The following is a 27,003-nucleotide window of genomic DNA, read 5'->3' as shown; positions in this document are numbered from 1 at the left end:
ATTCAGATATCTGTGTAGACATTACTTCATCAGAGAAGCTTTCCAAAACCCCCAAACTAGATCAAGTTCTACTATTCTAAGCCCTTTTAGCGCCCTGTAATTCTTCTTCAAAATACTTAACACAATTCTAATTATCTTTTTAATATTTGTCTACTCCATTAGACTTACTTCGTCCCTGGCAGCTCAAGGATCCCACAGCAGTGATCTCATGAAAAGGGCGGCAGCTTCATGGCCTTTTTTGGTTGTTGTTTAATAGAAACAGGATCTCGCTCTGTCATCCAGGCTGCAGCGCAGTGGCGCATAGTTCACGGTAACCTCCAATTCCTGGGCTCACACAATCCTCCTGCTTCAGCATCCTGAGTAGCTAGCGCTATAGGCACGTGCCACCATGCATGGCTAATTCTGAAATTTTTCTGTAGAGATGGGAGTCTTGCTATGTTGACCAGTCTAGTTTTAAGCTCCTGGCTTCAAGTGATCCTCCTACCTCGGCCTTGGATTACAGGTGTGAACTATCATGTACAGCCTTCATGGCCTTTTGCTCCTAGCCTCAGAGGTCACAGAGCTATCACGAGGCGAGCCAGGCGAGGGTTTGCTATTCAAGGACTCCAAAGAGTATGGCAGAGGCTGGGCCTGCAGAAGTCAGTGGGGCAGCGTGGTGTCTGTTGATCTCATCGCACCTCCATCTCCTCATCTGTAAAAGGGAGCTCGTAATCCTACTTGATGGTTGTTTTATTGGACTGTGTAAAGACCAGATGAGATAATGGCAGTAGAATTCATAGCACCCTGCAGGGTGTATTCAGCCAACACTTAGCGCCTACAATATGCCAGGCGCTAAGGGTTTTACCACCACTATCTCTTTAATAATGCACCATAGCCCAAGAAGGAAGATGCAAGTCTCAGCCAGCCCACTTGAGGACCCTGCCGAAAGGAGCCACCCCGGGGGCTGCGCTTGGGCTGGCGCGGGGCTGGACGGAAAGGGGGCGGCGCGCAGGTGGGGCGGGCCGGGGGCGGGGCGGCACGGCGGTTCCGGGATCCGGGTCCTGGCCTCCACCGCCGCCTTGGGGCGCGCTGATCGCTGGCTGCAGTTGGCGGGCGCATGTGGGGGCGCACGGCGCGGCGGCGCTGCCCGCGGGGACTGCGGCGCGGCCGGGAGGCGCTGTTGGTGCTCCTGGCGCTACTGGCGTTGGCCGGGCTGGGCTCGGTGCTGCGGGCGCAGCGCGGGGCCGGGGCCGGGGCTGCCGAGCCGGGACCCCCGCGCACCCCGCGCCCCGGGCGGCGCGAGCCGGTCCTGCCGCGGCCGCCGGTGCCGGCGAACGCGCTGGGCGCGCGGGGCGAGGCGGTGCGGCTGCAGCTGCAGGGCGAGGAGCTGCGGCTGCAGGAGGAGAGCGTGCGGCTGCACCAGATTAACATCTACCTCAGCGACCGCATCTCACTGCACCGCCGCCTGCCCGAGCGCTGGAACCCGCTGTGAGTGCACAGCTCGGGGGAGGAAGCCCGCCCTCAGAGCCCCGGGCCTCAGTTTCTCCATCAGAGCAGTGGCAGGGCGGGGAGCTGGGGTCTCCAGGATGGCGCGTCTTATTGAGTCTTTCTCCGAAGACGATAGTGTAAGAGCTCACATGGGGGCGGGGAGGCAAGAAAGTAAAAAAGACGAAAGTAGAAAAAAAATTACCAGAAATTGGCAAGTCTGTTAGTGATCTCTTAGCTCCCTTCTCCTTGAGAAGTTATCATCTCCCTGAAAAGGTGAGGGTCAGAGCTAAGCAGAAGGGTTTAAGGCGAGGACCCCCCAGCACCCAAAGGACAACCCCGCTCTGCCCGCCTCGCAGTGCCTCCGCGAAACTGACAACTCCTCCGGGCGGTGACCGGCTCCATTCATTCATCTGTGTGTGCCAGGGCCTAAGGGACAAACAAGATGCGAGGGAGGGCCCCACAGGTGAAGCGAAAGGTGGCTGTAAGGCCCCCTCAGCGCTAGAAAGCCTCCTTGTGCTCTCCCTGGGCATTGGATTTCTGAGCTTTGGATGGAGGAAGGCGGGAAGGGGCACGGGGTGGGAAGGGCTCCTTCTGGCCGTGATCCACCCCAGCTCACTCCTGTGGGTGGTGCTGGACTGGAGCCAGCGTGGTCAGAGGCCTAGTTCCTGTTGGAGCTACTGGCTAGGCAGGTTGCGCCCCTGCCTAGGTGGGGATCCAGGGCACACGCTGGCAGCAGGAGGAAGGACAGGTGGCTGCTGCCACCTTTGCCGCTGGGCCTCCTGGGCTCTCACTTTTTCTTTGAGGTGTCAGGGATCTTCCAAGTCCTTTTTTGAGCCCCTTCCTTACAGACTTTGAGGAAAAGAGGACTCAGAGAGGGGGTTCCCATTGGAGCTGGTGGTGGCAGCCTGCCGTGTGCACCGGGCACCTGCCACTCCTCTCCCCTTCAAGCCATTCCTTCTTTACAGGTGTGGAAATAGGTTCGGAAAGGATAGGTGACCCACCCAAGGCCCCTCAGCTGGAATGTGGTAGGACTGGTCTGGAGGGACTGTGGCCCTTCTGGCCCACTTAGCACCATGCTGATCTCAGGATTTTAGGGGCCTGCTCCATGGTACCTTGGCCAGAGAGACCATGAATGATGGAATGAGGATGCCCCACCTCTGCCCCACTGTTTCCACTGTCTTCCCTGTTTTGGGGATCTCCTCATGCCTAGCCTCATGCTTCTGCCTGAGGCATTTTTCACTGTTAGTCTTTTTGAGTAAAACTTTGTTGGGATTGATATTAGTTCCTCCACTCACCAGCCTAACGCATGTTTAGCTCCTCGAAACCCCGAGGGTGCCCGCTGAGGGGAGGTGGAGGGGAAGCTTTCAGGTTATACCCAGCTTCAGGTTAAATCCAGCCCAGGGGAGATAAAATCCTGGTTCTTTTGCTCGTCACTTCTGTGATCTCCGGCAAGCTGCTTAGCCTCTCAGAGCCTTGGTTTCCCTTCGTTTGCGAAATAGGAAACTCATAAAAGTGAGTCTCCATGCATTCTACATAAAAGTGAGTGGAAAGAACACAACTTAGGAATTAATAAAGCATCAATACCTGGGAGCACACTGTGTGCTTAAATCTTAGTTTTTTCACCTTTCCCTGTTGCTAAGAATGTACTCAGGAGGTTGCTTTTGAGAGTCATCCAGGGATTGGTTGTAGTTTTCCTTTCCTGGATCCAACTTCCTTTATTGTCGCAGGTTGTGAATATCTCTTTGAAACACTGTGGACAATCTGTGGGGCTTATGGTAACCTGTCTCCATGGTGACGCAGCTGCCCTGTGTCCTCTCAGGATTTGCTTGTAGATCCTGCTGTTGCATTGACCCTGGAAGTTAAGCCAAACCCAGCATGATAAGGAGTGTGAATGCCTCCTGCTTCTAATTCCTGCAGCAAGGCGTGTTGGGTTATTCTTACCCAGCCAGAGAGAAAGGTGAGCCTGAGCTGTGTGGGTCACTGTTGGGCCAGGCTTTGAGATGTAACTTCAGAGTGGTCAGTAGGGTCAGGGTCTTTTGTGGCATCTCACTTTTATTACAGTTCATCCAGGAGCTAATCAGGGTCTTGAGATTTTGCCTGAGAAACCTGAATGGCAGATCATAAGTTCACAGTGTGGGTATGGGGTTCTCTGCGAGTCTAATAAACAGAGGGATAATGAGGGTCCTTGAATGTTGCAGGAGGGAGGGCCCTGAGGGAGGAGCATCTAGTCTAACCAGAGAGGAAAAGCCACACCCCCAGGTCACATAGCACATCTCAGGCAGAGCCACAGTCCAGATCTGTTACTCGTTCCTCCCTTTTTGGGTGGGGATGATTATTTCTATGTTTATTTTAATTATGAAAGCAATGCATATTCACTCTAGAAATGTTGGCATGCACAGAGAAACAGAAAAGGAAAAAAGTGAAAATCCCCAATAAACCTACCACTCAGGGAGAACCATTGTTAACATTTTGCTGTGCCTCCTAGACTTTTAATGAAAGTCTTTACTCTGCAGTGCCTTTTATCAGAGGAAAGGAGTTGGGAATGACTAAGGGACCACTTGGTTTGACTCTTCCTGGTGTCAGCAGGGTGTGGCACTGTGTCTGCCTTCTTGAAGAAGGCCAGACCACTAAAAAGACATTTTAGAGTACTGGTCCTAATTCTGTGAGAGCCAGTATAGACCTGGGCCCCTCTATGAATCTAATAATTTACATGCCAGTGGATTCGAGTATAGTTTTGTTAGTTACAGCACTGAATTGAGGAGGAGGCTAATGATGACTAGGAATCCTTCCTTGCATGGTAACATAGTAAGTATTCATATATATTAATATAAATAAGTGTAGTAAGTAAGTCAGTAAGCATAGTAGTATAGTATGACTAGCATCTCAGCAAAGAAGGTGAATTTTTGCTCTGAGATGATAGCGGGTCAAAGTGGGGAGACAGATAGTTGAGTGTGTGGCCCTGGGGAACTTTAAAAAATATATTGATGCCAGGAATCTTCCCTAAAACAATGAAATCAGAATATCTGTGGCTAGGACCTAGGCTGAATCTGATATGCAACCACGGGTGAAAGCTACTGGCCTAGAGCCTGTGGATTTCTGAGTCAGAAGATTTAGGGTGAGTGTTTTGGAGGGTGTGGAGAATACCAGAACTAGAGAAAGTAAGGATTAATAACAGGTCAAATGTAGTTCAAGCCAGTGATGACATCATAGTCAACTGAGTGGTGTGTCACAAGGAAATGGTTATTAGTAATGTTGTACCAAAATTTGCAAAAAGTTTTAGTTTCCATAGAATACGGGGAACTTGAGATGATCACTGTAACATCATTCTCATTTGTGTTCTGATATTTAGCAGAAGAGAGAGTGGAGTAACAGACAGTGCCCTCAGGGCTGGACATTTCTTCAGGTCTATCTATGACAGGAATCCCATATGTGTGAACACCAGCCATTCTCTACCAGGGCAGAAGAACTGTGAACCATTGGTCAAGGAAAGCATGGTGTTTTTATTTCTTGACTTGCTCTGGTTTTAGGTTTGTTAATACTATAATTGCAGATGTGTGTCTGAGTTCAGGGGTCAGGATTTGGGTGCTGGGATGGCAAAGAGTCTCGAAGTAGTTCTTTTTTTTTTTTTTTTTTTGAGATGGAGTCTTGCTATGTTGCCCAGGCTGGAGTACAATGGTGCGATCTTGGCTCACTGCAACCTCCACCTCCTGGGTTCAAGCCATTCTCCTGCCTCAGCCTCCCGAGTAGCTGGGATTATAGGCAAGCGCCACCACACCCAGCTAATTTTTGTATTTTTAGTAGACATGGGGTTTCACTATGTTGGCCAGGCTGGTCTCAGACTCCTGACCTCAGGAGATCTGCCCGTGTTGGCCTCCCAAAGTGCTGGGATTATAGGCGTGAGCCACCATGCCCAGCCTCAAAGTGGTTCTAAACAGGTAATTCAGCAAAAGTATGTCTTGCTAGGGTTGCAGAAGGGAGTAGGACATTAGACTGATGTTTATTTTGTTTCCCCAACAAAGTTGTGGATATTTTATGAATTCTTATTAGATCCATCTTGAGAACATCAGAGTGGCATTCTTTCTTGAGTCAGTACTCCAGTACTTCAAATCCACAGAACATGTTCAATTTCGGTTAGTATTTTCCTGATACCTTTTTCTTTCACTCATTCTGTGTCCATATGTTTTTGGTGTGTCTTTGAATAGTATGTTGCTCGATTTTGTGTTGTCATTAAAAAAAAATCCAGGCCAGGAGTGGTGGCTCACGCCTATAATCTCAACACTTTGGAAGGCCGAGGTGGGTGGATCACTTGAGGTCAGGAGTTCGAGATTAGCCTGGCCAACATGGTGAAAACCTGTCTGTACTAAAAATAGAAAAATTAGCTGGGTGTGGTGGTGGGTGTCTGTAGTCCCAGCTACTTGGGAGGCTGAGGCAGGAGAATTACTTGAACCCAGGAGGCTGGAGGTTGCAGTGAGCCAAGATTGCACCACTGTACTCCAGCCTGGGCGACAGAACAAGACTCCATTTAAAAAGAAAAATCCAAACTGACAATCATTGACTTTTAACTAGATAGTTATATCCACTTACATTTATTGTGCTTACTGATGCTTTTGGATTTGATAGTGCTGTCTTATTTTATGTTTTCATTTGTTATGCTTTTTTTGGTGTTTTCCCCCTCTTTTTTCCTACTGCTTTTTGAGTCGATAGAGGCTTTTCCCCTCATTCCATTTTTTTTCCTCTCTACTAATTTAGTAGTTATATTATCTATTTCTAACCTTAGTGGTAAATTTTAAAGTACATATTTAACTCAACAAAGTCTAAAATTAAATATTAACTATGGACCATAGAATGCTTTAGTATTGATCATCTTCTCTCCTAATTTGTATGCCATTTTGCTCCAATATTTTAATTCTGTCTTGCTTTTAAACCAACAAATTAGAATAGCTAAAAATGCAGTATTTATTTGTTCAGATTTATCCACAAGTTTACCATTTTCTCTGCTCACTATTCTTTCCTGAGTCAGAGACCTTTCTAGGATTCTTCTCCTTCTTCCTGAAATACATCATGTATTAATTGCTGTAGAGAGGTCTATTGTTAGTCCTCAGTTTTCTTTATCTGAAAATGTTTTTATTTTGCTCTTGTTCATGAAAGTTTTGCTGGATATATAATTCTACATTGGTAGTTTGACATTTGAAGGTATTATTCCCTTGTCATCTGGTTTGCACCATTGCTATGAGATGCCTACAGTGACCCAGATCTCTCTGTCATTCTTGTTTCTTTGTCATTCATTTGAGGTCTTCTTTTATTTAAGCATATTAAGCATACTTATTTTATACTCTATGTCTGGTAATTATGTTATCTAGATTAGTATTTTCTTGTTGTTCCTTCATGAAGAAGACTTCTTTTACTTTCCTGTCGGCTAAGCCATGCATTTAAAAGATTTTTTTTTTTTTGAGATGGAGTTTTGCTCTTGTTGCCCAGGCTGGAGTGCAATGGTGCGATCTCAGCTCACTGCAACCTCCACCTCCTGGGTTCAAGTGATTCTTCTGCCTCAGCTTCTCCCTAGTAGCTGGGATTATAGGCGCCTGCCACCATGCCCTGCTAATTTTTGTATTTTTAGTAGAAACGGGGTTTCACCATGTTGGTCAGGCTGGCCTTGAACTCCTGACCTTAGGTGATCCACCTACCTTGGCCTCTCAAAGTGCTGGGATTACGGGTGTGAGCCACAGTGCCCAGCCAAGAGATTTAAAAAAAAAACTTTTTATCAAGATTTTTTGGGTCTATATACCAGGAGGGTTTCCCTAGACATCTTAGTCTTCCATGTTGCCAGAAGTAGAAGTCCTATATTCACTTTTTAAAAATAATTTTTTTCTACACTAGACAGGCTTCTTTTGGTTAAAAGTAACTGAAAGCCCAATGCAAACTGCCTTAAATATAAAAGAAAATATATTGGGTTCTATTATAGAAAAGTCTGGGATGAGAACTGAGTTCAGGTTATTCTGGGCCCTGGATTCAGGGACTCAATTGATGTCATCACGAAATTATTGATTGGTCAGGCCTGAGGCATGTAACCTTCCCAGGGGTAGGGGTGTGTGTCTGTGTGTCTCTGTGTGTGTATGCATGTGCTTGTGTATGTTCAGCCCTCCACAAACCACATAGACTGAGAATTGGAAAAGGTTGGCTCTTGAAAGGGAAATCAAGATGCAGTACAGTGAAGAAAGGAGAAAGGATTCTAGGCAGGTAAGTCACAAAAATGTACATCACGATCTCCTTGGCCTTTTCTACAGAGGATATGATTTGATTTTTTTTAAAAGACATTTATGTGATAACCTTAATATAAAGATAAAAGAAGATCAGGAGGGGCCGGGTGCAGTGGGTCATGCCTGTAATCCCAGAACTTTAGGAGGCCAAGGAGGGCGGATCACTTGAGGTCAGGAGTTCGAGACCAGCCCTGTCCAACATGGCGAAACCACGTCTTTACTAAAAATACAAAAATTAGCCAGGCATGGTGGCGGACACCTGTAATCCCAGCTACTTGGGAGGCTGAGGCAGGAGAATTGCCTGAACCTGGGAGGCAGAGGTGGCAGTGAGCCAAGATCCCACCACTGCACTCCAGCCTGGGTGAAAAAAAAAAAGGAAGATCAAGAGGCATTTACTGTATCCATTAATTCATTCATATCCATATAATAAGTAAATATTCTACCAGCAGAGATTATTGTAGTCCCTACCCAGTAGGGTTGTTAGGAAGGCTACATGAAGTAATGTGGATAAAATGCTTATATGGTGCCTCTCCTGTATTAAGCACTCAACAAATGGTACTGTTACTACCAGGTAAAGTACAAGGTGTGCTGAAAATACAGAGACAAACACAGCTCAGTCTCTGCCCTTACAAAGCACATGCAATATACCAGAAACTTAGGGAAATGATTGTGTGCTGTGATGTAGCATTAAATCCACTTCTGAGCTTCCTTTTGTCCTCAAGGCAAAAGTGGAACCTTAAAGTGATCCATAGCTGTCTTTGTATGATCAAAGGATGCACAGCTTTTTATTAGTCAGGAAAAGGAGAAAGTGTTTTTTTCTGGAAGGAAACTTAAAGACATTTCAAAAAGATATACAGACGATCTCCGATTTAAGATCGTTTGACTTAAGATTTTTCAACTCTATCATAGTACCCATGCAACCAACCTGGTTTTCACTTATGGTACATATTTGGTAAATTATATGAGGTATCCAATACTTTATTATACAGTAGATTTGTGTTAGATGATTTTGCCCAACTGTAGACTAATGGAAGTGTTCTGAGCACATTTAAGACAGACTAGGCTAGGCTGTGATGTTCAGTAGGTTAGGTGTATTAAATGCATTTTCTACTTAGAATGTTTTCAACTTACGATGAGTTTATTGGGATGTAACCCCACCGTAAGTCAAGGAGCATTGGTATTGAACCTCATAAAACAGAATGCCTTTAGGAGATGTTTTCAAAAAAGAAACAGAAACTATACCAGGACAAGAAAAAGAGAAAGGGCAGAGTATTAAATTATTGCTCAATGAAGGCATTTGCTGTGAGGAACTAAAGAAATATGATCTAATCTTTTAAAAATAATATTTCTTTGTGATTATAAAAATTATAGATGTTCATTTTAGGACAATTTTAGAATGCAAAAAAATATAAAAAGTAAGAATCAGCAATAATCTCACTTCTTAGAGATCACCATTGATAACATTTTGGCATATTTCTTTCTATTGTTTATTGTTTATGCGTGAACGCGCTCACATACACGTTGTTGTTTCTAGAATTGGCTATCTGTAGATTTCTATCCTGCCTTTTTGATTTAACATTATAGTGTGACCATTCTCCTTTATCATTAAATATTCTCTAAAAAATGTTATTTTGTTGTTTTACATGGTGCCTCTCATGTAGTAAACACTCAACAAAGGGTACTGTTATTACCAGGTAAAGTACAAGGCGTGCTGAAAATACATGGCCATGATTTCCTCATGCAGCCATACTATACTATATTTTCTTCTTGTTCAACATTGAAATTGTTTACAGCTTTTTGCTATTATAAATAATGTTACAAAGAAAAATTTTTACAACAAGCCTCCTTCAGGGTATTCTGACTATTTACTTAGGCAAGAAATGTTTATGTATGTTGATATGAGATCAAAGAAAAGAGGAACATTTTAAAGCTCTGAATATTAATTGAAAAATTGGCACCCAGCCTTCTTGTGATTTAGATGGCACAAATGAAGAGCCCACCTAGACATTCTAGAATGGTGGCCCTAGGCTATTGGTTTTAGTGGAAACACATTAAAAAAAGAAGAAAAAAAAAAAAGCAGGGTTGACAAGAGAAGAAATAAATTTTCATCCAAAATACTAAGGATGTGATTTCAGACTAAAGGATTGTTCTCTACGTTGAATGCACCTCACTTTGAAAACCTCACTTCACCGTCCTTATTGTCAATTATTTCTCTTGAACTTGTGCATGTTTGAAACAAAGTTTTAGCAGCATCTTAAGAAAAAATATTTATTTTAGGTTTCACAGAAACACTTTTGTTTTTCATGTAGTGTAAGCAATTAACTTTTTTTTTTTTTTTTTTTTGAGTCAGGATCTGGCTCTGTCACCCAGGCTGGAGTGCAATGGCGCCATCTCAGCTCACTGCCACCCCCGCCTCCCTGACTCAAACCATCCTTCCACCTCAGCCTCCTGAGTAGCTGGGACTACAGGTGTGTGCCACCATGTCCAGCTAATTTTTTTTTTTTTTTTTGAGACACAGTCTTGCTCTGTTGCCCAGGCTGGAGTGCAGTGGCCCCTGATCTCGGCTCACTGCAAGCTCTGCCTCCCGGGTTCATGCCATTCTCCTGCCTCAGCCTCCCAAGTAGCTGGGACTACAGGCGCCAGCCACCACACCTGGCTAATTTTTTGTATTTTTTTAGTAGAGACGGGGTTTCACCTTGTTAGCCAGGATGGTCTTGATCTCCTGACCTCGTGATCCACCCGCCTCAGCCTCCCGAAGTGCTGGGATTACAGGCGTGGGCCACTGTGCCCAGCCCAGCTAATTTTTGTATTTTTGGTAGAGACAGGTTTTTGCCATGTTGCCCAGGCTGATCTCCAACTCCTGGGCTCAAGCGATCCTCCCACCTTGGCCTCTCAAAATGCTGGGATTACAGGTGTGAGCTACCGCGCCTAGCCTCGCGGTTAATTCTTTCTGAGGCTCCTGGTGAGCTACAACTCAACACAATCTAGCTTTTCTATGCATCTTGTCTAGTATTCAGGGGCTTAATAATCAAGACGCAGTTATTAATATTTTTATAATACACACACATGTTTTCCATTTGCTATAACATGTATTTGTTGGAGGGGGGATGTTTCTTTTTGTTTTTTTGTTTTGTTTTGTTTGTTTTTGAGATGGAGTTTTGCTCTTGTTGCCCAGGCTGGAGTGCAATGGCGCGATCTTGGCTCACTGCAACCTCTGCCTCCCAGGTTCAAGCGATTCTCCTGCCTCAGCCTCCGGAGTAGCTGGGACTACAGGTGCCCACCACCACGTTCTGCTAATTTTTGTATTTTTAGTAGAGACGGGGTTTCACTATGTTGGTCAGGCTGGTCTAGAACTCCTGACCTTGTGATCCACCCGCCTCAGCCTCCCAAAGTGCTGGGATTACAGGCATGAGCCACTGCACCCGGCCCAGAGTGAGGATGTTTTGGTAGATATGAGAAATAATGAGATTGAGGAGGGCATTTGTAAGGGCCACTAAAATTGAGCTACATAGCTATAGATCAGAATAGACTTGGTGTTTGGATGTGTCCTTCACAACATTGGACCTTTTTTTCCTCTTTTTATATTAAAGTTTTAATTTGGAAAAATTTAAACCTGGAGAAAATTTATGAGACACCGGCATAACAAACTTCTATAAATCCTCCACCTAGATCCACCCATTATTGTTTTGGCCCATTTACTCACTTTGTCTCTTTCTGTATGTCTACTATAATATTATATACATTTGAGAGTAAGTTATAGAAATAACAGTTCTTTACCTGTCTCTACTTCAGCATGTATTTTCAAAGAACAAAGACATTCTCTCATGATACCATGATATAATATCAAGTCCAGAATATTTATCCAATATCGGATGTCTATAGCTGTCCCAACTTATTATTATTATTTTTTTTTAGACGAAGTCTCGCTCTGTTGCCCAGTCTGGAGTGCAATGGTGCTATCTTGGCTGACTGCAACCTCTGCCCCCCGGGTTCAAGCCATTCTCCTGCCTCAGCCTCCTGAGTAGCTGGGATTACAGGCAGGCGCCGCCATGCCCGGCTAATTTTTTTGTATTTTTAGTACAGATGGGGTTTTGCCACGTTGGTCAGGCTTGTCTCGAACTCCTGACCTCAGGTCATCTGCCGGCCTCAGCCTTCCAAAGTGCTGGGATTACAGGTGTGAGCCACCACACCTGGCAAGCTGTCCCAACTTTTATAGCAAGATTTTTCCTTCCTAATCTAGTATCTAGGCAAGAATCAGGTGTGACACTTTAGTCAGGCCATTGCTGTGCCTCTTTAGCCTCACTCAGTCTGGAACAGTTCCTCAGTCTCTCATGGTCTGTTATGACGTTGACATTTTTGAAGAGTAAAGACCCGTTGGTTTATAAAATGTCTCAGTTTGGGTCTGTCAGACACTTTCTTTGTGATTTATTTTATGGTATGTATTACTGCAAAATTTAGTGGCTTAAAATAGCAATAAACACTTGTTATTTCACATAGTTTCTATGGACTAGGAATTTAGGAGTAGCTTAACTGGGTGGTTCTGACTTGGAATCTCTCTTGAGATTATAGCCAAGATGTCACTTGGGACTTTGATCCCCTGAAGGCATAATTGGGTGGGGCTGGAGGTTCTGATTCCAAAATGGCTCATTCACGTGGCTGGAAAGATTGTACTGGCTGTTGGCAGGAAGTGTCAGTTGCTTGCCACATAGACTCCTCCATAGGGCTGCTTGAGTATCCTCACAACATGGCAGCTGGCTTTCTCCAGAATGGATGATACATTCCATTGAGGAAACAAGAGGAATCCTCAATGTTTTATGATGTAGTCTTGGAAGTCACATACTGTTTCTCCTGCTTTTCATGTGTGGTGGTTTTAAAATATATCCACAAATTCTTTGATAGCCTCTGTCTAAGAGATGGAGCCGCATTCTCCTCCCCTTGAATGTGGACCAGGCTCCCTTCTCTGGAGCACAAAGCCTTCCACGGGGTCAGTGCTAAGTTAACTACTTGCATGAGTTGAAAGCCTATGGTGTCTGGGGATTCGGCTCCTGGCTGGCTAGGTGCTGGTGGGGATGCCCGGTGGCTTCACAACACCAGAGCTTTCATGCTTCCAGCCTGGGCTGACCTTTTCTCAAGTGCCCAGAGCAGGGCCTCCAGATGCAGCCAGGATGAGTATATAAAGCTGACTGAGAACAGCCAGCCCCTATCAGAGATTCTCAGATAAGCCTGTTCACAGCTGAAGGGAAATCATCCCAGTGACAGCAGAGCAAGGCCACTGCCAGGGAGCCTTGGAACTTGCTGTAGAGGCTGTCCTGGCATTAGGAAGAGGGACCTAGAACTCATTCCAGGGAAGAGGACCCTGGACCCCGAGAAGGAGAAGAGAAATTGTCCTTGTCTTGGTAGGAGGGAAGGCCAGGTGGGGAGATGTGATACAGGGATCTTTAGATTCAGATGGCCCACCTGAGCCTCCTATTGGGTAGACGGAACAAGCCAGAACCTTGCAACAAGATCCCTGGACACAAAGATCTCAGCCCAGTACATACTAGCAGGTGCTCTGTGAACTGACCAGTCACTCTACCTTTCTTAGCCTTTAACGTGGGAGCAATAAATGCTAACATAGGAAGTGGTTTTGAAGGTAAAATGAAGTACTACATGTCATCAATTCAGAGGCACATTTTTTTCCCACATTTCAACATTTCTAAAATTAGCATGTGTCTTAAAAATCAATGCATCTTACCATTATGCTAGGTAGCACTTGTCTTTTTTCCCCCCAGGTTTTAAGTTTATAGGTACATGTGCAGGATATACAGGTTTGTTACATAGGTAAACGTGTGCCATGGTTGTTTGTTGTACAGATCATCTCATCACCTAGGTATTAAGCCCAGCATGCATTAGCTATTCTTCCTGATACTCTCCCTCCTCCCACCCCCGACGACAGGCCCCAGTGTGTGTTGTTCCACTCCATGTGTCCATGTGTTCTCATAATTCAGTTCTCACTTATAAGTGAGAACATGTGGTATTTGGTTTTCTGTTCCTGCATTAGTTTGCTGAGGATGATGGCTTCTAGCTCCATCCATGTCCCTGCAAAGGACATAATCTCATTCCTTTTTATAGCTGCATAGCATTCCGTGGTCTACATATATACCACATTTTCTTTATCCAGTCTATCATTGATGGGCATTTAGGTGATTCCATGTCTTTGCTATTGTGAATGGTACTGCAATGAACATGCGCGTGCATGTATCTTTATAATAGAATGATTTTTATTCCATTGGGTGTGTACCCAGTAATGGGATTGCTGGGTCAAATGGCATTTCTGCCTGTAGGTCTTTGAGGAATCGCCACACTCTTTTCCACAATGGTTGAACTAATTTACACTCCCAACAACAGTGTAAAAGCTTTCCTCTTTCTCCACAACCTTGCCAGAATCTGTTGTTTTTTGACTTTTTAATAATAGCCATTTTGACGGGTGTGGGATTGTATCTCTTCTTATTGGTTCATTAAAGAATGTCGTGTCTTCCAACCCAGGGCTGCTTAACTTTGTTGAAATACTGTAGACTGGAGCACAAAGGTAATTTTCTAAGGTATGACAAAAATACTATGCTTATTAAAAAAGAGTCCTTACCTGTTAGAGACACATATCAAACTATTTTTGGATGCTACAGTATGCTGGATTTTCTTTAGAAATAATCTGGGGCAGAGGGAGTGGTGTTGACACAGATGAATCAAGAGTACAGTGGCACGATCTAGGCTCACTACAACTTCCATCTCCTGGGGTTCAAGTGATGCTCATGCCTCAGCTCCCCGAGTAGCTGAGGTTATAGGCGTGTGCCATCATGCCCGGCTAATTTTTGTATTTTTAGTAGAGATGGAGTTTCACCATGTTGGTCAGGCTGGTCTCGAACTCCTGGCCTCAAGTGATCTGCCGGCCTCAGCCTCTGAAAGTGCTGGGATTACAGGCATGAGCCATCATGCCCGGCCCTGTTCTGCTTTTTTAATGTTGAAATTTCTGGCCAGGCGTGGTGGCTCACACCTGTAATCCCAGCACTTTGGGAGGCCGAGGTGGGCGGATCACAAGGTCAGGAGATTGAGACCATCCTGGCTAACATGGTGAAACCCCGTCTCTACTAAAAATACAAAAACAAAATTAGCTGGGTGTGGTGGCAGGCACTTGTAGTCCCAGCTACTCGGGAGGCTGAGGTGGGAGAATGGCATGAACCCGGGAGGCAGAGCTTGCAGTGAGCCGAGAGAGATCGTGCCACCGCACTCCAGCCTGGGCAACAGAGCGAGACTCCATCTCAAAAAAAAAGAAAGAAATTTCTAATAGTAAAATAAAAGAGGAAAAAACAAATACTTTTGTATGCTAAGGGCTCTTCCCTGACTTTTCATGGGGTTCATCATTCAGGTCTCATCCTAAATGTCACTTCCTCTAAGTGCCCCTCCCAGATTACCTGTCCTATAGTTGCTCTCCTTCCCCCTCCCCACTCCTCTGCTTTTCATTTTCATAGTTTCAAAGTTGTTCTCTTTCATCACTCTCCTTTCCATTTTCCATAGCACAATCACTTTCTGTAATTCCTGATTTGTTTGTTTAGTTGATTACTGTCCCCCTGAATATGAGCTGCATGGGAGCAGGGGCCTGGCCTATCTGACATGCAGTAGGTGCTCAGGAAGTTTTTGGTGACTGACTGATAAATGGCCCAGTAGCACAATGCTGACATGTGGTAGACAGCAGATGTCAGTTTCCCTCCTCCTCCTGCCTAGTTTGGCATCTTTTCTCCTGTCCTCTTTGATCTGTCACTTAACTAATCTGGGAAGGCCTTGCCTTAGCAACCCAGGGAGCCTAGCTGGTCTCCAGCATTTCACCCCCTTCTTGAGTATCTAGCTGATCTCTTGGCCTAGCCTTGGCCAGCCCCCAGCATTCAAACTTTGTCCCTTCTGGTATCCCTGTGGTTTCACTCTCCCACCTTCCCATCAGCTACTTCCCACTGATAGTCTCCAGGCACGCCCCTTAGTCAGTCCCGTGACACTGGGAATTTGTCATGTCACTCAGGATAGAATTCTGTGTCAACCAGGGAACCTTCAGTCCAAAGTGACGGCAAATTGCTAAACAAAGAGGGAGCTTATTGGTTCTAATCACTGCCAGTCAGGCCCACTGCTGGAGTTGGGTGGGCTCAGCCCCACCCCACCACATGACTACCACATCTTGGGGGGCAGGTGGCAGCGGGGATTTGGGGGAGGTAACCAATGTCCTCTGTAGAGTCCTTCCTGGAGTGTCTGTAGGTCCTAGCCACAATTCTAGTTTATGCATTTGGGACACCACCTTTGCTAAGCCTAGACAGTATTGGATGCTGGGAGAGGGTAGGGAGTGGTACAGTGGTACATGAGGACTCAGAATACTGTCAGTGGTGCATGCTGAGATGGAGGTGGGCCGGATGCTGGAGGAGCATTGAGGAGACAGCAACTGCCCAAGATACGTGGTCCCAGGCGTTTCACAAAGGAGAACAGGCCTGAGCTGGGAGCTTGCCAAGTACAGAAGGGAGGAAGGAGCATTCCAGGCAGAGGGAACAGTCTGAGCAAAGGCCTGGGAGTGAGACTGGGGCAGAGTAGACAGAAAGGAGGGCGATGGGGAAGGAAGACGTGTCAGTTCCCTTCCTTCTGATTCTGTCTCGTTTGTATGTTGCTCAAATCAAAAAGTTGCTTGACAGCTTAAAACAATATCCCACAGTAAAAGCTAGGTGGGTGCCATGGTTAGGACCTTTCTTGGAGTCTGCTGGGGCTCCTAGTGCCACAAGGGGAGCTCCGGAAGATCCTTCAGTGGATTATGTCCCCTTCCCCAGGGGACCATGACCTATGTCCCCTTTGTCACTCCATCCCCAGTGCCAGACTGGGCTAGATCCTGAGTTCCTGAAGTTCCGCTGTATTTGCAGGTGCAAAGAGAAGAAATATGATTATGATAATTTGCCCAGGACATCTGTTATCATAGCATTTTATAATGAAGCCTGGTCAACTCTCCTTCGGACAGTTTACAGTGTCCTTGAGACATCCCCGGATATCCTGCTAGAAGAAGTGATCCTTGTAGATGACTACAGTGATAGAGGTGAGTCCCGGCCAGGGCTCTGGGAAGAGCCTGTCCTTCTGTAGCAGTGTCTGGGAGGTGAGAGTGGGATGCAGGAGGGCTAAAGTAGGCCCAGTAAGGATGGGCTTCCTGTATCCTCCTGTACCCAAGGAAGACCTCAGGGATAGTAGCCCAGAAACAGTAGGCGTGGGAAACTGGAAGGAGCAGGGCATTCTCTTGGCAGTTTCTGGGACTGTTCATTTCATTGGCCAGTGGAGGTGATGTAGGAGGTGAGGTTGCAGGATGGGCAGGGCCAGATCTGGAAGGGCCTTGGAGGCCACCATAAGGGGTTGAGGCTTAAGTGCAAGCTTGATGGGGAGCTTTGCAGACAGCAAGGTCCAGGTCCCTCTGAGGAGCTCACTGAGCCAGCTGTGTGGGGAATGGCCAATGGCAGGGGAGGGGCTGGGTGAGGATGGAGGCAAGGAGGGTGGAGGGGCCTCTGTGGTGCCCACATGCAGCAGAGCCTTGGCTTGGCTGGGACTGGCAGTGCCAACGGAGTAGCATCAGCCCGTGAATCCTTGGGGCCTAGCTGAAGTGAGAGCAGCTAAGCTTAACCAAGGACAAGTGTCAAGTCTGTAACAGCAGGTAGAGCTGTGGGCTTAGTCACTACAGCTTGTCTCAAAGGGAAGCAACCCCTGCTGATAGGGCATCTGCTGCCTCAGATGCTGCACTTGCTCTGACTTCAAAACTGGCCTCTGTGTGTTCTAATAGGTGTGTGCATTGGGCTGTTTTCACAGACTCAATAGTGACTCACACAAGATAGAAACAGGCTTCTCACATCACAAATCTGGTGTGCTAGTCTAGAATGGGTGTGGTGGCTCCTTGGTGGATGGGGCCTCAGCTCCTTCTGCACCTGTTCCCACCTTCTCTAGGGTGCTCTGCTGCCTTGGTCCTCATGGACCAGGCTGGTTTTTCACCTCCTACTCACTCTGGTCAACCAGAAGACTTAAAGGGGAAGGAGAGCCACACCCTTCCTCCCGAGGGCACTGCTTGGAAGTTCTCCACACATCCCGTTGAGCAGAGCGTGGTTGCCTGGCCACGTGTAGCTGCAAGGGAGGCTGGGAGCTGTGGCCTTTATCCTGCTGGCTGTGTGTTCAGTTACAGGTCACAGGGAGAATGGGTTTAAGGCACAAGGAGCAGTGTCTGTGACAGCGTGTAAGCCAGGCTGGGGTAAGCCAGGCTGGGGTTTGGTGCTGACTATAGCCTAGAAGGCATTGGGTTCTGGGGTCAGGGCACCTGGGTCTGAGATGATGATCCAGTTATGGCACCTTGGGCGAGTTGCTTGTCTTTTCTGAGCCTCAGTTTCTCACCTGTGAATAGGTCTGTCCACACCTATCTCAAGAGAATTATAGTGGGGAATAAATGGGATCATGTATAGGACAGAACCTCATGTAGCAGCCGGCACATAGTAGGTGCTCATCTACATTTCCTTTTTCCATTTCCCCCCAGGGTCGTTTTAAATCTCTCCGTGTGGACATTGGTTCTGGGCCACACTGCACGGGCTTGAATCCCCCTCCCCCAACACCTAGCGACTAGACAACTTTGAGCAATGACCCTAACCAGTTTCAAACTTGGCTTCAGCCTCTATAAAATGGGAATAATGATAGCTTCTACCTTGTAGGATCATCGTGAGCATTGAATGAGATGAGGAGGGTAATGTGCTGGGTAGGTGCTTGGCATTTAGTGAGCTCTTGTTAGATGATAACTTCTATTTTTATAATGTTTAAATGTTTAAAAAGTTGCAAAATGAAAAAAACAGCATTTCACAAATATATTAATCTAAAGGCAAAGAGCGGATTATTTATTTTATAATAATGGGATTAAATAGCTCCTCAGTAGGCAGGAATACAGTAGAAATTCCTCTGACACATCTCAGTTCTCTCATAAAAATGTGAGGCAGTGTGGACCAAGCTTCCCTTCCTGTCATTGTGGGAACTTGGGAAAACAGGCATGATGCCCTGCTTTAACCTGTAATGAGTTAGGAAGTCCTGCCCTGCCTTCCCTCCCCACCATTTCTGCAGTGCCAGTGTGAGCTTGATGAAAGGGTGTCAGGCCCTCTCAGATGCAGGGAGACAGTTCAGGCAGACATAAAATTAATGCTGACAAGATCCATCACGAGTGCAGGGCAGCCATGCTGCATTCATGGGTTCACTGGGTACAGTAGCTAATTAGCTTTGCTTGCAAAGTTACCCACCTTATTCCTGCCATCAACTTATTTGTGGTTATAATTTGGATTTTTTAAAAAAATTGGCTGGGTGCGGTGGCTCATGCCTGTAATTCCAGCACTTTGGGAGGCCAAGGTGGGAGGATTGCTTGAGCCCAGGAATTTGAGACCAGCCTGGGAAGCATAGGAAGACCCTATGTCTACAAAAAATTTAAAAAGTAGCTAGGTGTGGTGGTGCATGCCTGTAGTCCCAGCTACTTGGGAGGCTGAGGTGGGAAGACTGCTTGAGCCCAAGAAGTTGAGGCTGCAGTGAGCCATGATCATGCCACTGCACTCTTGCCTGGCTGACAGAGTGAGACCCTCTCTCAAAAAAAAAAAATCAACCAATTAATGCTTTTATTTATTGATTTATTTATAGACAGGCTCTCACTCCGGTGGCTGCTCTGGGCGGTAGTGTTAGCTTGTAGAATTTGGAGCTGGGTTCCCCTCATGGCTCGTCAACTTACTTACTCTGTGACCTTGGGCAAGTTACTTAGCCTCTCCGGCCTCAGTGCCCTCATCTGTGAAATAGGGATAATACTAGCACCTGCCTCAGAGGATTGTTATGAGGATCAGATAGGTTATCTAGAAATCACCTAGGTAGTACTTGGCACAGCAAGTCCTCTTTAGTTTTAGCTGCTATTATTATTGTTACTACTACTGAAACTGTAAAGTACTCCTGAGAAAATTCCTATTAACATAACTACTGTTTTTATAAAAATTGCGATTAGATGGTTCATGTGTTTTTTGGTTTTTAAGTGCTCATGAGTCAAAACTGTAAAGCATTTTTTGTAACAGCTTTATTGAAATATATTCACACACCATTCAATTCACCCATTTGAAGTGTACAATTCAACGTGCATGTGTTTAGATGGGGAGCAAATGGTGGTTCTGGAATTCCTCCCCCAGCCTCCTCCTGGCCTTCGGAGCACTTCCAACCTTGGTTCTGGGTGAGGTAAGGATGTCCCAGGTGGAAGAGCAAAGGAGGCTCCTGTCTATTTCATCTTCTGTTTGGGACAGGGAGGCCCAGAAGGCCCCGGGTTGGGATGAGGCGCTCCTCCGAGATTGTCACGGGTGACCCCTGTTGCTTTGTTTGCCTCCCTAGAGCACCTGAAGGAGCGCTTGGCCAATGAGCTTTCGGGACTGCCCAAGGTGCGCCTGATCCGCGCCAACAAGAGAGAGGGCCTGGTGCGAGCCCGGCTGCTGGGGGCGTCTGCGGCGAGGGGTGATGTTCTGACCTTCCTGGACTGTCACTGTGAGTGCCACGAAGGGTGGCTGGAGCCGCTGCTGCAGAGGTACGTGAGCCGCCCACCATGGGAGAGACAGCATGTTACCTGGAGTAGGTAGCATAAGGAACAGACTCATCACGTCACTTGAGGGTTAACGGGTTGCCTGGGCTCAGCTGCTTCTCTGTCACTGGGCAGGAGAGCAGTCCCTTCTTAGTTCGGCTGTTGAGACCGTTAAATGATTTAGTGCATGGCAAGTGCCTGGGAGTGCCAGCTGGAGAAGGCCCTGTGTCACTGTTTGCTTTTATTATTCCTTCTTTTTTCTTTTTATTTTTTGAGACAGAGTTTCACTCTTGTTGCCCAGGCTGGAGTGTAATGGTGTGATCTCTGCTCACCGCAACCTCTGCCTCCCGGGATCAAGCGATTCTCCTCCTCAGCCTCCGGAGTAGCTGGGATTACAGGCATGCACCACCACACCCGGCTAATTTTATATTTTTTTGTAGAGATGGGGTTTCACTGCTTTGGTCAGGCTGGTCTCAAACTCCTGACCTCAAACTCCTGACGTCAGGCGTGAGCCACCACACCGGCCTTATTATTCCTTTTTATCCGGGCTTTTTGCAGAAAACCGAGGAAGTATCATCAACCAAGAACATTTTAAAAAATCCTCAATCAAATAGAATGGCACTCCTAAAGAATACACATTTTGATGTATTTCTTTCAAGCAGGGCTGACTTATCCCTTACACCCAGGAGGAACAATGCCTAGGGCCCATGAAACTGGAAGGAACCCAGATAAATGTTATGAATTTCTTTTAAAATCAGAAGGGAAAAATGAATATCATAATAATGGGTATGTAATAATGAATCTAGCATGGATTGTATTTGTCTTTATACCAGTATAGTCATAAAATATGCTTTTTAATATGTCTGGTTGTTATAGAGAAAGGGTCCCTGAAAGTCATAATGTGACCCTGTTCTCAAGGCCATTGTCCTTGCTGTTCCACGGCATCTCACTCTCACCCTCCTACCTTCCCCCCTCAAGAAGCCACCATCTACTGGGGCCCACTTTTTGTTCCCTTCTGTCTCTTTCCTCCCCATGCTCTGCCTCATCTCTCTGCCCTTTCTGTTTCTGCATCATAGAAGTCAGGAGCTGGGCTTGCCAACCAGAAGCTCCCCAGGTGGGAGAGGAAGGAAGGGATCTTTGCTTGGCCTCCCCGCTGTGGAGCAGGCAAAGGGCTGGAGGGGCAGGGTCTCTGCAGCTGGGGAACTGCTTCCCCGCAGATGCCAACTCCATGGTTGTTAGGGTTGTCTGAAAGAGCTGGGGACCCACTTGCCTTCCTTCCTGGGTGTGACCCAGCTGCCCCCTGCCCTGCCACTTCCTACTGTCCTGGCTTCTTGTCAGCTGCAGGTTCTTTAGCTGTCTCTTTCTCCTCCTCAGCTCTGATGAGCTTTCCTAGCAGCAGATTCGAGGCTCCTCTGGCCTGTGATGGAGCTGGAGACTAGAGCACAGTTATGGCCGAGTGCTCCCTCTGGAACCCAGACCAGTGGGCTCCCCTTCCTTCGTTCCCCCACTGCACTCATAGATGGCCACCTCTACACAGGTCTGAAATCATGGGGAGAGGACATTTCTTTCTCTGCAGCTGATGGATTAATGCTTTTAGATTCCTCTTCATCCCACCCTTTGGACATGGGACAGCCGCCTCCTTGCTGCATGCCTGTAGAAGAGGGGATTTTCCACCTCGGTTGTCTGTTAGAAATACCTGGGAAACTTTAAAAAATTTATATTTTAATTTTTAATTTTTGTGGGTAAATAGTAGGTGTATATATTTATGGGGTACATGAGATATTTTGATACAGGCATGCAATGCATAATAATCACATCAGAGGAAATGGGATATCCATCCCTTCAAGCATTTATCTTTGTGTTACTAATAATCCACTCATACTCTTTTTTTCTTTTTTTTTTAGACAGAGTCTCACTCTGTCACCCAGGCTGGAGGGCAGTGGCGTGATCTTGGCTCACTGCAACCTCCGCCTCCCAAGTTCAAGTGATTCTCCTGCCTCAGCTTCCTGAGTAGCTGGGACTACAGGTGTGTGCCACCGCACCTGGCTAGTTTTTGTATTTTTAGTAGGGACAGAGTTTCACGATGTTGGCCAGGCTGGTCTCGAACTCCTAACCTCAGTGATCCACCCACCTCAGCCTCCCAAAGTGCTGGGATTACAGGCGTGAGCCACCGCACCTGGCCCAGTCATACTCTTAGTAATTTTTTTTATCTATCTATCTATCTATCTATCTATCTATCTGAGACAGAGTCTCGCTCTGTTGCCCAGGCTAGAGTACAGTAGGGTGATCTCGGCTCACTGCAGCCTCTGCCTCCCAGGTTCAAGTGATTCTCCTGGCCCAGCCTCCTGAGTAGCTGGGATTATAGGCATGCACTACCATGCCAGGCTAATTTTTGCATTTTTAGTAGAGATGGGGTTTCACCATGTTGGCCAGGCTGGTGTAAAACTCCTGACCTCAAGTGATTTGCCCGTCTCAGCCTTCCAAAGTGCTGGGATTACAGGCATGAACCACCACGCCCAGCCAGTTATTTTTAAATGTACAATTAAATTATTTTTTTTTTACTATAGTCACTCTGTTGTGCTAGCAACTGGTACGTCTTATTCATTCTTTCTGTTTTTTTGTACCCATTAACCATCCCCACTCCCCCAACCAACTACCCTTCCCAGTCTCTGGTAACCATCCTTCTGCTCTCTGTCTCCATGAGTTCAATTGTTTTAAGTTTTAGCTCCCACAAATAAGTGAAAACATGCAAACTTTGTCTTTCTGTGCCTTGCTTATTTCACCTAACGTAATGACCTCCAGTTCCATCCATGTTGTTGCAAATGACAGCATCTCATTCTTTTTTACGGATGAATAGTACTCTATTGTGAGTATATGTACCACATATCCTTTATCCATTCATCTGTTGATGGACACTTCGGTTGCTTCCCAATCTTGGTTATTATGAATAGTGCTGCAACAAACATGAGAGTGCAGATATATTTTCGATACACTGACTTCCTTTCTTTTGGATATGTACGTAGGAGTAGAATTGCAGGATCATATGGTAGCTCTATTTTTAGTTTTTTGAGGAACCTTCAAACTGTTCTCCATAGAGGTTGTACTAATTTACATTCCCACCAACAGTGTGTGAGGGTTCAACCTGGGGAGCTTTTTAAACACACCAATGCCTGGTCCCATTTGGATCTAACTCTTGGGGCTGGGGCCTCGGCTTCTGCATGTTTCAAAAGCTCCCCAGGGGACTTTGGTGTGCACGAGCATTGGGACACATCAGACTGTGGACTCTCCCTAAGGTGGCCCCAGACAGGAGTGGTAACCGTTTCCATCCAGGGGCTTTTGGAAATGTGGGAGGGTATTCTTGGTTGTCATGTCAACCAGGTAGGGCTCCTGGCATTTTGTGTATCAGGGAGGCCAAGTATCCTGCAGATCAGCCCTGTGCAGTGGAGAATGGTTCTGGCCCAGATGCCAATAGCATCCCTATGGGTCCTGCACATTCTCCAGCCACGACTGGGAGTCCTATACTCCAATGCTGGTATAGCATTCCCCTAGTTTTCCCCTTCTTGTAAAAATTAGGCTGTCTGTGGTTCCAGCCAGCTTGATCACAAGCCATCAGTTCCTGGGGGAGCTGGCCTTTGCCAAGGGCCAGCTAGAACTTGCCCAGCAGGTCTGATGTTGGCCCTTTCAACCTTTTAAATAATGCCCTCAATTGCTTTAAATAAGCGGATGTTGGTGGATACCTAGTATGCAACTTCCTCAATTTGGGGAACTCACAGATCTAAGACCCTGTCTCATGCAACCTGTTCTGAACAGTGCAATTTCCCCGATAGTTGTAATTCTTACCCCAGAGTGGTATTTCTAATATACCCTCTGACTTTCTGGTGTCATTCTAAGGAAACTGAAAGCTCAAGTCTGGTTGATCTCTGTTGCACTGTCCTGTGTGGCGGGACTCTTAGGATTTTTAGGTCTCAAATTCCAGACAACGTCCCCCAAAATGTACTCAAGTAAATCTAGTGTTCACACGTGGTCTAGTCTCAGTCCATCTTTCCTGGTGTGGTGGCATATGCAAAGAAACATGGCCTGGAAGCATGCTGAGGGATGGCCAGATTTGTAATAATGTGGAGAGAACAGTTGAAGCCAACACACAGGCTGATACCTGCAAAAGGAAATTATAGCATTTTTCACTATATGTAATATTTCACAATAACAAACATTAAAATAAAAAAATAGCAATAGTTTCAGGTTCTCTGCCAGCTATCTTAAAAACATTTTCCCAGGAAGTCCTCACATTAATCCTCTGAATGGATATTATAATTCCAGTGTTACCACTGAGGCAATAGGCTCTGAAGTTAGGTGACTTGGCTAATGTCACACAGCAAATAAATAGCAGGATTAGAATTTATATTCTAATTCCAAAGCTGACCCTTTGGTCTGGGTGCACCTTTGTTCTTAGGAGATAAGTATTTCTTGATGTTAAGGTGTTTCATTGTGATTAAACCTCTTGCACTTCTGAGAAATTTAAATCATAGAGCGTTTGGTCAGAATGTCCATGGATAGAATCAGAGCATATTAAAGTCATGGGACTTTTTGTTTTAAAGCCCTCCGTGGCCCCCAGATCTCCCCCATGGTGGTCACCTGCCAGGGCTCTGACACGGCTGCAGACACCTGGAATAAGAGAAGCAGGTCTTTCTCAGATGTTCCTCCCTCTTATTGGAAGGAAGACAAGAATTCACCCTTGAATTTCCCAATTGTCTTCCTGCTGCCCGTCTGCATAGGAGAGACGGATGGATGTCTTGGGTGCTTTCAGGATCCATGAAGAGGAGTCGGCAGTGGTGTGCCCGGTGATTGATGTGATCGACTGGAACACCTTCGAATACCTGGGGAACTCCGGGGAGCCCCAGATCGGCGGTTTCGACTGGAGGCTGGTGTTCACGTGGCACACAGTTCCTGAGAGGGAGAGGATACGGATGCGATCCCCCGTCGATGTCATCAGGTCAGGAGCTGACTTCTGGGTGACTTGTTTTTTAAGCATGCCTCATTGAATCTGGCTGACCTGTGAGCGGAGGCCCTCGGGAGGAATGGTTAGCTGTCAGCTTAACTACCTCCCCTCTTCCCACTTTTTTGCCCAGAGTATTTGTTTATTTTTATTAAACATGTCTGCTACACATGTCAATTTTATATCGGTATATTTTATTTATTTAATTTTTAAATTGTGGTAAAATATGCATCATAGAGAATTTACCATTTTAACCATTTTGAAGTATGCAATTTTAGGCTGAGCATGGTGGCTCATGCCTATAATCCCAGTACTTTGGGAAGCCAAGGTGGGAGGATTGCTTGAGTCCAGGAGTTTGAGACCAGCCTGGGCAACATTGCAAGAACCTATCTCTACAAAAAAATAAAAATTAGCTGAGCGTGGTAGTGTATATCTGTAGGCCTAGGTAGCTGGAAGGCTGAGATAGGAGGATCGCTTGAGTCAAGGAGTTCAAGGCTTTAGTGACCTATGATCACGCAATTGTACTGCAGCCGGGCGATAGAGCGAGACCCTGTCTCTATAAAAAAATAAATAAATAAAACAAAGCATGCAATTTTAGTGGCATCGAGCACATTCATGGTGTTGTGCAAACATGATCTTTACCTGCTTCCAGGGCTTTTTCATCATCCCACACAGAAAATATCCCCACTAAGCAATAACTTCCCATTCTCCCCTTCCCAGCTCCTGGGAACCTCTGTTCTTTCAGGCGCCCCATGTAAGTGGAATCATACAATATTTGTCCTTTTGTACTTGGCTTCTTTGACTTATCATCATGTTTTCAAGTTTCCTAGAGAACATCATTTCTTGTGATGGCTGAGTAATATTCCTTTGTACATATATGCTACATTTTGTTTATCCATTCTTCTGTTGGTGGACACTTGGGTTGTCCTTTGGTTATTGTTAAATAATGCTGCTATGAGCATCAGTGTACTTTTATCTGCTTGAGTCCCTGTTTTCCATTCTTTTGGGTATACACCTAGGAGTGGGATTGCTGGTCATATGCTCATTCTTGAGGAAACATCTTTAGGCCCCTTTGACCTGGGGTGTGGGTGGATCCATGGCAGGTGGAGGAGTCTGCTCTGGCCAGTGGGTGAGTCAAGCTCTGAGTAGAATGGGCCCAAGGGAGGCTCAGCAGCTCTCATTCTGGAGGTGTTGAAGTGATAGCCTGGCTTCTTCCTCCCCTTCCAAGTTCAGAAGCAAGTGGGAGACAGATGTGGGCGTTGGGCAGAAGGAGGTCAGGACTTCAGCCTCACCGCTGGTGTGTTGAACCGGAAGTAGGCTCTTAGTTTTGCGTCCACATTTGGCAGTTGGGCTTCTGAATTCTTTCACCAGAGTCCTGACCTTAAGATGACCCGCTGCTGGCAGGAGTGGAGCAAGCAAGGAGAGTGTTCAGAGATAAGGCTGGAGAGATGGGCGGGGCCAAGGGAAGGGATTTGGACTTGACCCTGAGCAGGTAGAAGCCACTGAAGGGATCCGAGCAGGAAGTGACCTGAGCATGTGCTGCGTGCCATGTGGTGAGGGCCCTGGAGGGACCGTTGTAGGCAGGGATACCATTAGGAGGCTCTGCAGTCTTCCAGGTCAGAAACAATGGTTCAGGAGATGGTGGGCACTGTGGATTCCAGAGATGTTAAGATGGGAGAATT

The 27,003-nt window shown here is 46.3% G+C and overlaps 1 protein-coding gene across 1 annotated transcript in view; it reads left to right on the top strand.

Moving 5' to 3' along the window:
* The first annotated feature begins 1,038 nt into the window (after window positions 1-1,038).
* The window catches only part of GALNT12 (polypeptide N-acetylgalactosaminyltransferase 12), a 42,425-nt gene continuing 16,460 nt past the window's right edge, over window positions 1,039-27,003 (top strand). The window contains exons 1-4 of the mRNA XM_016961320.4: window positions 1,039-1,467; window positions 16,649-16,818; window positions 20,145-20,334; window positions 25,133-25,318. Coding sequence (XP_016816809.1) covers window positions 1,097-1,467; window positions 16,649-16,818; window positions 20,145-20,334; window positions 25,133-25,318 — 917 coding nt within the window. The 5' untranslated portion in view covers window positions 1,039-1,096. The remainder of the gene's footprint in view (window positions 1,468-16,648; window positions 16,819-20,144; window positions 20,335-25,132; window positions 25,319-27,003) is intronic.

The sequence above is a fragment of the Pan troglodytes genome, chromosome 11 (genome assembly GCF_028858775.2).
Source record: "Pan troglodytes isolate AG18354 chromosome 11, NHGRI_mPanTro3-v2.0_pri, whole genome shotgun sequence".
Classification (NCBI taxonomy): domain Eukaryota; kingdom Metazoa; phylum Chordata; class Mammalia; order Primates; family Hominidae; genus Pan; species Pan troglodytes.
Note: the sequence above shows the minus strand (reverse complement) of the source record. Positions and strands in the feature narration are given on the sequence as shown.